This window comes from Choloepus didactylus, chromosome 16 (assembly GCF_015220235.1).
Source record: "Choloepus didactylus isolate mChoDid1 chromosome 16, mChoDid1.pri, whole genome shotgun sequence".
NCBI classification, from domain to species: domain Eukaryota; kingdom Metazoa; phylum Chordata; class Mammalia; order Pilosa; family Megalonychidae; genus Choloepus; species Choloepus didactylus.
Window position 1 is genome coordinate 63,079,917 of NC_051322.1, and position 13,476 is coordinate 63,093,392.

The following is a 13,476-nucleotide window of genomic DNA, read 5'->3' on the forward strand; positions in this document are numbered from 1 at the left end:
ACGTGACAGCTGATGAAAAGTAAATGAAGATGGGTAGAAAGAAATTTAATATATTAAAAATGACTATCAAATGCAGATTTTGACTCCAGGATTCACAATCAACATTTAAAATTTTTAGAAAATGAATTAATAGTTTTTTCAAAAAAGGGATTAATACACTGTTATTCACTAATTTTTGCTCCCTGGTTTGACCATTTAAAACAAAAGGCTTGGTAAATAAAAAATACTAGTTCAAGGTAGAGTTTATATATATACATATAATTTCCTCTCTTTAAGAGCACTAATTTTCTCAGGAAGTAGGGCACAACATTCTTTTCAGCAGCTGCGGTGACCAGCAGACCTATCACACTGATGTGGTGCTCACATGTGTACCTGCTCACCCATGGGACAGCCACAAATTCAGACCTACTGTGTGACTTCAGATTTACTTGGCTTCTGGACACTTTCAGGATGAAAAACGATACATTGCTAGTCTGCTATAAATGGTGTTTTAGTATCACAGCAGGATGCCTGATTGCAAATTTTGCAGAGCTGCAGACAGGAGAAAAGAAAATGCCTGCTCCACTTAATTCCACAATACACTATCAAAGGGAGAAAATAAGTCCAAACCTCACACTACACATCCATAAAAGAATCAGCAGCTTCTCACTTTACCTTAGTGCTACCACAGCCTAAGTGGACAGCCCATTAACTGCTTGGAAAGACCCCTTCCACACTGAGTTTTCTACCTTGCTGACAGGGCTCCCTTTTCATCGTCAGAGCTTAAGTCCACATCAAATGCGTCTTCTGCAGCAGGAAAAGAGGCTTGATCTTCCTTCTTACTGTCTTGCTTGCATTTCTTTCTCCTTCGTTTTTTCTTTTTCACAGTACCTTGAGTGAAAACTGTCTCCGTTTCTAAGATGTGTGAGCTGTCTGGACTCTGAGATGGCCCATTTCCAGCTGATTTCATCAAGGGCATATGAATTTCCTTAAAGAACTGATCTTCAGTAGGAATTGGTGAGGTGGCAAGGTAAGCGGGAAGTTTTTCCTTAAAGAGAACATGGAGAAAGAAAAGTTAACCAAAACCAACCAAACAGTGAATCAAAAAATAATTCATTCTCTGAGTATTTAATTTTTCACAGTGCAAAAAAAATTCTTATTCCCAAAGGGTAACAAAGACACACTCAACTAAGCCACTACATGTTCGTGTTAGCTCATTTTAGTACATGTAATCGAACAACTTTGGAGGAACTGATACACTAAATCACCAGGGAACACAACAGCTGTAGTTAAAGCAGAGCCAATTAAATTCTCTATAAAGAGAAGTTCAAAGCTGCAGCAGCAGCATTCAAAGGAGGCTTTACAAAGAGTCTGTCAAGAACTTACAAAGAACAATAAGAACGGGATAAAGCAGAAGGCAGAGATGAAGAGCACTGACTACATCAGACAAAGGACCACAAAAGAGGTAAGTCAAGTGAGGAACTAAGTTAAATTTAGAGTGGTTGAATGCTTATGTTTTGTCAAATTCATTGAGGGTGGAGAAAGGCAGTTCTAACAGACAGTATCCTGTAACAACTGAAATTAGTGAATTTTTTAACTATAAAGTATTTAAAATATCCTTTTAGGAATTCTAAAGCAAATAAAGCCCGATACTTAGAAATAAACTCTTAATTTAATACCAAATAAATGATGAAATCTAGGTGTTAATCTAAATTAAATTCTTAGCCATGTGATTTATTCTTTTGTATCATAGGGGGAAATGGAAGGTAATTTATACAGATATAAATTAATTTGATATAATTTAGACTACTCAAGTTTTTACATAATCATCCTGAAATGTGTGGGTTTCCATAATTGTTTCTGATTAAGCTTTTGAACTTGGTTTTGGTAAACAGATTACCCTCCTGAAGCTGAAGTTTGGTTTGTGTTCAGCAGCAATACACACTTAGAGAATCAAAACTGTGATGATGAAGGTATCACTCTGCATGCCCCTGAGGACCTGAATGAGGGACTAGGACCTCGGCCTTCTAGGGCCTTTCAAGTTAACGGTCTATGTTATAAATAAAGTTTACTTGCACTTCTTGAAAGCTGTTTTGTCTCTGGTGATGTTCCTTATTTCTAGTCTGGGTTCTGCTGTGTATTTCTTCTGAATTAAAAGTGTATGGCTCATGTTTAAGTAAACTCCCAGAATATCAAATATCATGTAAGATTTTTCTACAGTAATGGTGGTTAGAAATTGGGATTACACTCTATTATCTATAATGTACATTCAAGAGTCAAAGTTTGAATAGCAAGAACTAAGGAAATTTAATGTCTTTAAAAAGCACTCTGGTTACCTAAAAATTAGTAAAAGCAAAGTACTGAACAACCCCCCTTTCAGAATCTATCCTATAGCAGGGGGAAAAAAAAGCACAAGAACATAGGGAAAATAAAGAAATATGAATAAGGAAGGTTATTAAAGCATTGTTTGTAGGGTCCCAAAATGGAAGTAACCCAAATGTCTATCCATAAGAGAATAGTTAAATATTGTGGTATATCCATACTATGGAGTTAGATACAGAACTGTTCATTGGAAAGGAATATTGATGACATATAGTTAAGGAAAAAAAGTCAATAAAAGGAAGCCGGGTAGGTTTTTTGGTAATTTTTATCCTCCACTAAGCTCCTGGACAGTGAAGGCCATGTTTTAGTTACAGTGTGTGGAACAGAGTAGTAACTCAAATATTTGTTAAATTAACTTTTTTTTTTTTTTTAAATTTTAAAGGGACGCACACTACACTAGAGGAAATATGGTCAATTTAGTCACTCATGAAAAAGGGGAGAAAAGGCTGGAAAGTTGAGCCTCTCCCAGTTGATCTTGCTAAGGCTAGTTTTTAGTGGAATCACCAGAATAGACCACCGAGAACTAGGACTCTCAGAAGCTGTGGGAATACACAGGTGCAGGCTCAAGGCCCGGCTTCCCCTCCAACATTGTGGAAAGGGGCTGCACAACAGGGCAGAACCCTAGGCTCCCAGAGGCCAGCTGGACAGAGCCTGGGGCAGCCACGTTGGAATGCCTGACTAGTCACTATATTAGGAGTAATTTACAAAAGCAACCCAGTCCTCTCATTCATCGTATCTGTTGATAAATACAAAGCTCAAGCAGTATTATGGATTATGTTTGATTTTAAGAAATATCAAAAATGTTTCATCTTTGTGAAAACTGTCATTTATTATGTTTCATTTGCCCTTTGCCTCTGTCTCTGAGTGAAAATTCTGTTTAGGTGAAGCATATGCAAAAAAATCTGTGGTCTGGTAAGGTGTCCCTTCATAAACTAAACAGTTTCATTGCTGCTTTACAAACTGGAAACTAAGTTGTGGGCTTCTCTCTAAATTAAAAAAATGATAAGCACAATCTCATTTTTTTTTTTTTTTTTTTTTTTTGGTAAATTTTTCTTTTTGAATTTATAACACCAAACTGGCAATTCATATTCAAAACCAAAAAAACATTGTCCTGGGTCTTTAAAATTTGAAGCTTATTTCTGCCATCTTATATTTTATTCTTTGCGGAAAAAGATATGACCGTACTGTCTAAGAATTAAAAAATAAAGGTCCACATTAAATAAAGAGGAGTTTACCACCATTCTAATGAGTACATATACAAGAGTTGGGAGTAGGGACGGGGACAGACACACTGTGCTTTCTTGCTCAAAGAAGCTGATACTTGCAATAATTTAATTGATTTAAATCTCTTGAGATCATAACAAATTAATTCACTATACTAGTGACTATTCAAGGTTAGACTTTGTAATGTCTCTAACCAAAATGGTAAACATGTTTTCCAAGTTTAAAGGTCAGAAGCATGCGCGCGCGCGCGCGCGCGCGCGCGCGCGCGCGCGCGCACACACACACACACACACACACACACACACACACACACACACACACACACACACACACACACACACACACACCCTGATTAGTTAGGCAATAAGGATTCAGAAAGAATGTATTCAGCCAGGGTGTAAACTATAATAGACACTAAATAAGAAAGCACATGAAAGTGAGAGAAAAGATGTGCCTTCCCTTACAAAAAGAGCAACTATAAAAGTCACCTGGATGCTAGATGTACCCTAAAACTTGGTGTTGAGAGATGTTTTCTGTCCTTCCAACTCCTTTCTGAGAGCTTAGCTCTGAAACCTAAAACTGAAGTTGGTCCACCTATCAGCACTCATTTGTATAACTAGCTATGAAAATTACAGAACATTTCTGTTTGGGGTGATGTATGGCCAGTCAAAAACAATGTGTTAAATGAATGTGACCCACTAGAACTTACATACTCCTCTTCAGTCTCCTCCACAAAGAAAGCTTCTCCATTGTCACCTAATTTCATGTGAAGATCCACTGCATCACCATTGATTTCTATGTCAATCTAAGGGAGGAAACAGAGTATGATTTAGCATTAAAAGGGTCTTTCACTGGATCTAAACTAAGCCTAACTTCTGGGTTCCTAAGTCAAATTTTGTATCAAAGTTCCTTAGAGCTACAGATCCAGACATTGCATATCCCATACCTAAACTAACTAACTATGGAGAAAACAGTAACAAGGGATTGGAAGAAAAGATATTTTAAAATCCATTTTTATAACATATAAACATTTTAAATTTAATTTTACAGCTGTTGTAAAATGTGGGAAATGTCACTGTCAACAAACATTTGAGCATGTTCACATGCTGAATTTCAGTTATCACGGTGTATTAACTGTAACTGCATGAAGTACAAATTTCACCACTAGCTCTTCTGTTCACAAATCACTCCATAAATAACAGATGCGCACCATGTCCCTTCTTCAAAGTCTGTGACTGTTCCCCGTGCACATGTCATTCAATTCACACACAGACAGCAGAGCATGTGGTTGCGTTGCTTCCTTGTCTCCCCGTGGTAAACCCATGAGACATTTTATAAAAATGGATAACTGAAAAGAGGAAATTGGCCAAGAGAGTCACAGCGCAGTAAAGAAACTGGGAGTGACAGTGCTGGGAGTAAAACGTGAGTTGCATGTACACAGCTATGGAAAAAACAGCTGACGGTGGGAATGGTGATCCTGCCGCCATTTGCAAGACCAGATGTGCAGCCACAGGGATTCAGTGAGGGTGACGTTATCCATGGAAAGTGGCTGTGATGAAAAGGATGAAGACGGCTCTGAGGAAGTGACTCAGGCAAAAAAACTTCACATTGAAGAACTCTCAGAGATATTTCATGACAACAAAAACCCCAAGGAGAAAACAGCATGTTGGAAGCAGACCTAGACAGGATGCTCCCTACTCAAGCACTGTTCAAACTACTCTTGGTAAGTTTTTTTTATCTCCTTGCCTGTAATTATTATTTTTTAACTTTATTTTTACAGCAGTTTTAGGTTTATGGAAAACCTGAACAGAAAGTACAGAGTTTTCCCATATACCACTCCAACCCCATACACAAACAGTTTCCTCTGTAATACACATCTTGCATCGGTATGATACATTTGTTACAGCTGATGAACCAATACTGATGCACTAACTATAGTCCATGGTTTACATTAGGGTTCATTTTTTGTGTTATACAGTTCTACAGATTTTGACAATGCCAAATATCACATATCCACCATTACAGTATCATACAGAATAGTTTCATTACTCTAAAAATGCCCTGAGCTTTACCTATTTATCTCTTCCCTCCATCTCCCTTGCTCCCCCCACAACCTGTGGCAACCCCTGGTCATTTTACTGTCTCTATAGTTTTGCCTTTTTCACAATGGAATCATACTGTATATAGTCTTTTCACACCAGCTTTTCACTTAAGCAATATATGTATTTAAGGCTCCTCCATGTTTTTTCCAGTCTTGATAGCTCATTTCTTTTTATTGCTGAAAAATACTCCACTGTATGGATGTGCCACAGTTTATTTTTTCACCTACAGAAGGGCATCTGGTGGCTTCCAATTTTTGGCAATTATGAATGTTCCAGTTTGCTGATGCTGCCATTACGCAAAATACCAGAAATGGATTGGCTTTTATAAAGGGGGTTTATTTTGTTACAATTTAGTCTTAAGGCCATGAAAATGTCCAAATTAAGGCATCAACACGAGTAAACCTTCACTGAAGGAAGGCCAATGGCATCTCTAAACCTCTGTTAGCTGGGAAAGCATGTAGCTGGCATCTGCTGATCCTGGGTGTATTCCAGCTCTTTTCTCAGCTTCTGTGCATTCTTTAAAATATTGCTCTTTTCCTCAAAATGTTGCTCTTGGGGCGTTTTGTCCACTCTTAGCTTCTCCAGAGCAAACTTTGGGCTAGCATCTCCAAAGCATCAGCAGAAGTCTGATTTCAATGGCTGTCTCCAAAACGTCACTTACAGCTGCTCTCCAAAATAGCACTCTCAGCTGCTCTGAGGTCCTTCTGTTTGTGAGCTCTTTTATAGGACTCCAATGATTAAATCAAGATCCACCCTGAATGGGTGGCGTCCATATGTCCATGGAAATAATTCAATCAAATGTTTCACCTACAGTTGATTGCATCACATCACCATGGAAACAATCAATCAAAGGATTCCAACCTAACCAACATTAATACATCTGCCCCCAAAAGACTGCATCAAAGAACATGGAATTTTGGGGAACATAATGTATCCAAACTGGCACAATGAATAAAGCTGCTACAAATACTTGTGTGCAGGTTTTTGTGTAGACATAAATTTTCAACTCTCTTGCTGGGTCACATGGTAAGCTTATGTTCAGCTTTGTAAGAAACTGCCAAAAGGTCTTCTAAAGTGGCTGTACCATCTTACATTTCCACCAGCAATGAATAGGAGGTCCTCTTGACATCCTCACCAGCATCTGGCAGTGTTGCTGTTTTTTTTTGGATTTTAGCCATCCTAATAGGAGTAATGGTATCTCACTGCTGTTTTAATTTGCCAATTCCCTTATGACATATGATGTTGAACATCTTTTTATATACTAAGCTGCCATCTATTTTCTTTGGTAGGCATCTGTTCAGTTCTTTTGCCCATTTTTAAATCGGGTTGGTTAGTTGCTTATTACTGAATTTTAAGATTTTCTTGAATCGTTTGGATACAAATCCTTTGTCAGATACGTGTTTTGCAAATATTTTCTCCCAATCTCTGGCTTGTCTTTCATTCTCTTAACAATGTCCTTCACAGGCAGAAGTTTTTAATTTTAATGAAGTCCAACTTACCAACTTTTTCTTTCATGGCTTGTGCTCTAGGTGTTGTTTCTAAGAAAGTATAGCCAACTCCAAGGTCACCTAGATTTTCTCCGAAGCAATTTTCTAATAGTTTTTTATTTTACATTTAGGTCTATGATCCATTTTGAGTTGAATTTTGTGAAAGGTGTAAAGCCCGTGTCTAGATTTTTTTACATGTAGATGTCTAGTTGTTACAAAACCATTTGTTGAAAAGACTCTATTGAAATGTTTTTGCTCCTTTGTCAAAGATCAGTTGATTATGTTTATATGACTGTTTCTGGGCTCTTTAGTCTGTTCTATTGATCTGTTTGTTTATTCTTTCACCAATACCATATTGTCTTGATCACTGTAGCTTTATAATAAGTCCTGAAGTAGGGTAGCGATACGTTTTTTACAAAAAAATAAGACATGTTAATTCTCATTAAATTGCAGTAAACTAAATACTAGTTTGACTGTTTTAAAAAATTTCCTGGGGGCAAGATGGCAGACTGGTGAGCTGTATGTTTTAGTTACTCCTCCAGGAAAGTAGGTAAAAAGCCAGGAACTGCGTGGACTGGACACCACAGAGCAATCTGTCTTTGGGCATACTTCATACAACACTCATGAAAACGTGGAACTGCTGAGATCAGCGAAATCTGTAAGTTTTTGCGGCCAGGGGACCCGCGCCCCTCCCTGCCAGGCTCAGTCCCGGGGGAGGAGGGGCTGTCAGCTCCAGGAAGGAGAAGGGAGAATTGCAGTGGCTGCTCTTACCGGAAACACATTCTACTGATTCAAACTCCAACCATAGATAGACTGAGGCCAGACACCAGAGACTCTGAGAGCAGCCAGCCCAGCAGAGAGGAGACAGGCATAGAAAAAAAAACAACACGAAAAACTCCAAAATAAAAGCAGAGGATTTTTGGAGTTCTGGTGAACACAGAAAGGGGAAGGGCGGAGATCAGGCCTTGAGGCGCATTTGCAAATCCCGAAGCAAGGCTGATCTCTCTGCCCTGGGCACCTTTCCTTAATGGCCCTGGTTGCTTTGTCTATTAGCATTTCAATAACCCATTAGATCTCTGAGGAGGGCCGTTTTTTTTTTTTTTTTTTTTTTTTTTAAATCCTTTTTGCTTTTTCTAAAACAATTACTCTAAGAAGCTCAATACAGAAAGCTTCAAAGAATTGAAATTTGGGCACGTCAAGTCAAGAGCAGAACTAAGAGAGCTCTGAGACAAAAGGCAATAATCCAGTGGCTGAGAAAATTCACTAAACAACACAACTGCCCAAGAAAAGGGGGGTGTCCGCTCACAGCCACCATCCTGGTGGACAGGAAACACTCCTGCCCATCGCCAGCCCCATAGCCCAGAGCTGCCCCAGACAACCCAGTGTGACGGAAGTGCTTCAAATAACAGGCACACACCACAAAACTGGGCGTGGACATTAGCCTACCCTGCAACCTCAGCTGAATGTCCCAGAGCTGGGAAGGGGGAGCAATGTGAATTAACAGAGCCCCATTCAGCCATCATTTGAGCAGACTGGGAGCCTCCCAACACAGCCCAGCAGCCCAGAACTGCCCTGGGGGGACGGCACTCACCTGCGACATAGCACAGTCATCCCTCAACAGAGGACCCGGGGTGCACAGCCTGGAAGAGGGGCCCACTTGCAAGTCTCAGGAGCCATACGCCAATACCAAAGACTTGTGGGTCAGTGGCAGAGACAAACTGTGGCAGGACTGAACTGAAGGATTAGACTATTGCAGTAGCTTTAAAACTCTAGGATCATCAGGGAGATTTGATTGTTAGGGCCACCCCCCCTCCCCGACTGCCCAGAAACACGCCCCACATACAGGGCAGGCAACACCAACTACACACGCAAGCTTGGGACACCAATTGGGCCCCACAAGACTCACTCCCCCACTCACCAAAAAGGCTAAGCAGGGGAGATCTGGCTTGTGGAGAACGGGTGGCTCGTGGACGCCACCTGCTGGTTAGTTAGAGAAAGTGTACTCCACGAAGCTGTAGATCTGATAAATTAGAGATAAGGACTTCAACTGGTCTACAAACCCTAAAAGAACCCTATCAAGGTCAGCAAATGCCACGAGGCCAAAAACAACAGAAAATTATAAAGCATATGAAAAAACCAGACGATATGGATAACCCAAGCCCAAGCACCCAAATCAAAAGACCAGAAGAGACACACCTAGAGCAGCTACTCAAAGAACTAAAGATGAACAATGAGATCCTAGTACGGGATATGAAGGAAATCAAGAAGACCCTAGAAGAGCATAAAGAAGACATTGCAAGACTAAATAAAAAAATGGATGATCTTATGGAAATTAAAGAAACTGTTGACCAAATTAAAAAGATTCTGGACACTCATAGTACAAGACTAGAGGAAGTTGAACAACGAATCAGTGACCTGGAAGATGACAGAATGGAAAATGAAAACATAAAAGAAAGAATGGGGAAAAAAATTGAAAAACTCGAAATGGACCTCAGGGATATGATAGATAATATGAAACGTCCGAATATAAGACTCATTGGTGTCCCAGAAGGGGAAGAAAAGGGTAAAGGTCTAGGAAGAGTATTCAAAGAAATTGTTGGGGAAAACTTCCCAAATCTTCTAAACAACATAAATACACAAATCATAAATGCTCAGCGAACTCCAAATAGAATAAATCCAAAAAAACCCACTCCGAGACATATACTGATCACACTGTCAAACATAGAAGAGAAGGAGCAAGTTCTGAAAGCAGCAAGAGAAAAGCAATTCACCACATACAAAGGAAACAGCATAAGACTAAGTAGTGACTACTCAGCAGCCACCATGGAGGCGAGAAGGCAGTGGCACGATATATTTAAAATTCTGAGTGAGAGGAATTTCCAGCCAAGAATACTTTATCCAGCAAAGCTCTCCTTCAAATTTGAGGGAGAGCTTAAATTTTTCACAGACAAAGAAATGCTGAGAGAATTTGCTAACAAGAGACCTGCCCTACTGGAGATACTAAAGGGAGCCCTACAGACAGAGAAACAAAGACAGGACAGAGAGACTTGGAGAAAGGTTCAATACTAAAGAGATTCGGTATGGGTACAATAAAGGATATTAATAGAGAGAGGGAAAAATATGGCAAACATAATCCAAAGGATAAGATGGCCGATTCAAGAAATGCCTTCACGGTTTTAACATTGAATGTAAATGGATTAAACTCCCCAATTAAAAGATATAGATTCGCAGAATGGATCAAAAAAAATGAACCATCAATATGTTGCATACAAGAGACTCATCTTAGACACAGGGACACAAAGAAACTGAAAGTGAAAGGATGGAAAAAAATATTTCATGCAAGCTACAGCCAAAAGAAAGCAGGTGTAGCAATATTAATCTCAGATAAAATAGACTTCAAATGCAGGGATGTTTTGAGAGACAAAGAAGGCCACTACATACTAATAAAAGGAGCAATTCAGCAAGAAGAAATAACAATCGTAAATGTCTATGCACCCAATCAAGGTGCCACAAAATACATGAGAGAAACACTGGCAAAACTAAAGGAAGCAATTGATGTTTCCACAATAATTGTGGGAGACTTCAACACATCACTCTCTCCTATAGATAGATCAACCAGACAGAAGACCAATAAGGAAATTGAAAACCTAAACAATCTGATAAATGAATTAGATTTAACAGACATCTACAGGACATTACATCCCAAATCAACAGGATACACATACTTTTCTAGTGCTCACGGAACTTTCTCCAGAATAGATCATATGCTGGGACATAAAACAAGCCTCAATAAATTTAAAAAGATTGAAATTATTCAAAGCACATTCTCTGACCACAATGGAATACAATTAGAAGTCAATAACCATCAGAGACTTAGAAAATTCACAAATACCTGGAGGTTAAACAACACACTCCTAAACAATCAGTGGGTTAAAGAAGAAATAGCAAGAGAAATTGCTAAATATATAGAGACGAATGAAAATGAGAACACAACATACCAAAACCTATGGGATGCAGCAAAAGCAGTGCTAAGGGGGAAATTTATAGCACTAAACGCATATATTAAAAAGGAAGAAAGAGCCAAAATCAAAGAACTAATGGATCAACTGAAGAAGCTAGAAAATGAACAGCAAACCAATCCTAAACCAAGTACAAGAAAAGAAATAACAAGGATTAAAGCAGAAATAAATGACATAGAGAACAAAAAAACAATAGAAAGGATAAATATCACCAAAAGTTGGTTCTTTGAGAAGATCAACAAGATTGACAAGCCCCTAGCTAGACTGACAAAATCAAAAAGAGAGAAGACCCATATAAACAAAATAATGAATGAAAAAGGTGACATAACTGCAGATCCTGAAGAAATTAAAAAAATTATAAGAGGATATTATGAACAACTGTATGGCAACAAACTGGATAATGTAGAAGAAATGGACAATTTCCTGGAAACATATGAACAACCTAGACTGACCAGAGAAGAAATAGAAGACCTCAACCAACCCATCACAAGCAAAGAGATCCAATCAGTCATCAAAAATCTTCCCACAAATAAATGCCCAGGGCCAGATGGCTTCACAGGGGAATTCTACCAAACTTTCCAGAAAGAACTGACACCAATCTTACTCAAACTCTTTCAAAACATTGAAAAAAATGGAACACTACCTAACTCATTTTATGAAGCTAACATCAATCTAATACCAAAACCAGGCAAAGATGCTACAAAAAAGGAAAACTACCGGCCAATCTCCCTAATGAATATAGATGCAAAAATCCTCAACAAAATACTTGCAAATCGAATCCAAAGACACATTAAAAAAATCATACACCATGACCAAGTGGGGTTCATTCCAGGCATGCAAGGATGGTTCAACATAAGAAAAACAATCAATGTATTACAACACATTAAAAACTCGAAAGGGAAAAATCAATTGATCATCTCAATAGATGCTGAAAAAGCATTTGACAAAATCCAACATCCGTTTTTGATAAAAACACTTCAAAAGGTAGGAATTGAAGGAAACTTCCTCAACATGATAAAGAGCATATATGAAAAACCCACAGCCAGCATAGTACTCAATGGTGAGAGACTGAAAGCCTTCCCTCTAAGATCAGGAACAAGACAAGGATGCCCGCTGTCACCACTGTTATTCAACATTGTGCTGGAAGTGCTAGCCAGGGCAATCCGGCAAGACAAAGAAATAAAAGGCATCCAAATTGGAAAAGAAGAAGTAAAACTGTCATTGTTTGCAGATGATATGATCTTATATCTAGAAAACCCTGAGAAATCAACGATACACCTACTAGAGCTAATAAACAAATTTAGCAAAGTAGCGGGATACAAGATTAATGCACATAACTCAGTAATGTTTCTATATGCTAGAAATGAACAAACTGAAGAGACACTCAAGAAAAAGATACCATTTTCAATAGCAACTAAAAAAATCAAGTACCTAGGAATAAACTTAACCAAAGATGTAAAAGACCTATACAAAGAAAACTACATAACTCTACTAAAAGAAATAGAAGGGGACCTTAAAAGATGGAAAAATATTCCATGTTCATGGATAGGAAGGCTAAATGTCATTAAGATGTCAATTCTACCCAAACTCATCTACAGATTCAATGCAATCCCAATCAAAATTCCAACAACCTACTTTGCAGACTTGGAAAAGCTAGTTATCAAATTTATTTGGAAAGGGAAGATGCCTCGAATTGCTAAAGACACTTTAAAAAAGAAAAACGAAGTGGGAGGACTTACACTCCCTGACTTTGAAGCTTATTATAAAGCCACAGTTGCCAAAACAGCATGGTACTGGCACAAAGATAGACATATAGATCAATGGAATCGAATTGAGAATTCAGAGATAGACCCTCAGATCTATGGCCGACTGATCTTTGATAAGGCCCCCAAAGTCACCGAACTGAGCCATAATGGTCTTTTCAACAAATGGGGCTGGGAGAGTTGGATATCCATATCCAAAAGAATGAAAGAGGACCCCTACCTCACCCCCTACACAAAAATTAACTCAAAATGGACCAAAGATCTCAATATAAAAGAAAGTACCATTAAACTCCTAGAAGATAATGTAGGAAAACATCTTCAAGACCTTGTATTAGGAGGCCACTTCCTAGACTTTACACCCAAAGCACAAGCAACAAAAGAGAAAATAGATAAATGGGAACTCCTCAAGCTTAGAAGTTTCTGCACCTCAAAGGAATTTCTCAAAAAGGTAAAGAGGCAGCCAACTCAATGGGAAAAAATTTTTGGAAACCATGTATCTGACAAAAGACTGATATCTTGC

The 13,476-nt window shown here is 38.6% G+C and overlaps 1 protein-coding gene across 3 annotated transcripts in view; it reads right to left on the reverse strand.

Moving 5' to 3' along the window:
* The window catches only part of LPIN2 (lipin 2), a 127,335-nt gene that overhangs the window by 35,330 nt on the left and 78,529 nt on the right, over positions 1-13,476 (reverse strand). For all 3 annotated transcript variants that reach the window (XM_037806330.1, XM_037806331.1, XM_037806328.1), the window contains exons 3-4: positions 4,295-4,390; positions 729-1,027 (exon numbers count right to left, since the gene is read on the reverse strand). In XM_037806330.1, coding sequence (XP_037662258.1) covers positions 729-1,027; positions 4,295-4,390 — 395 coding nt within the window. The remainder of the gene's footprint in view (positions 1-728; positions 1,028-4,294; positions 4,391-13,476) is intronic.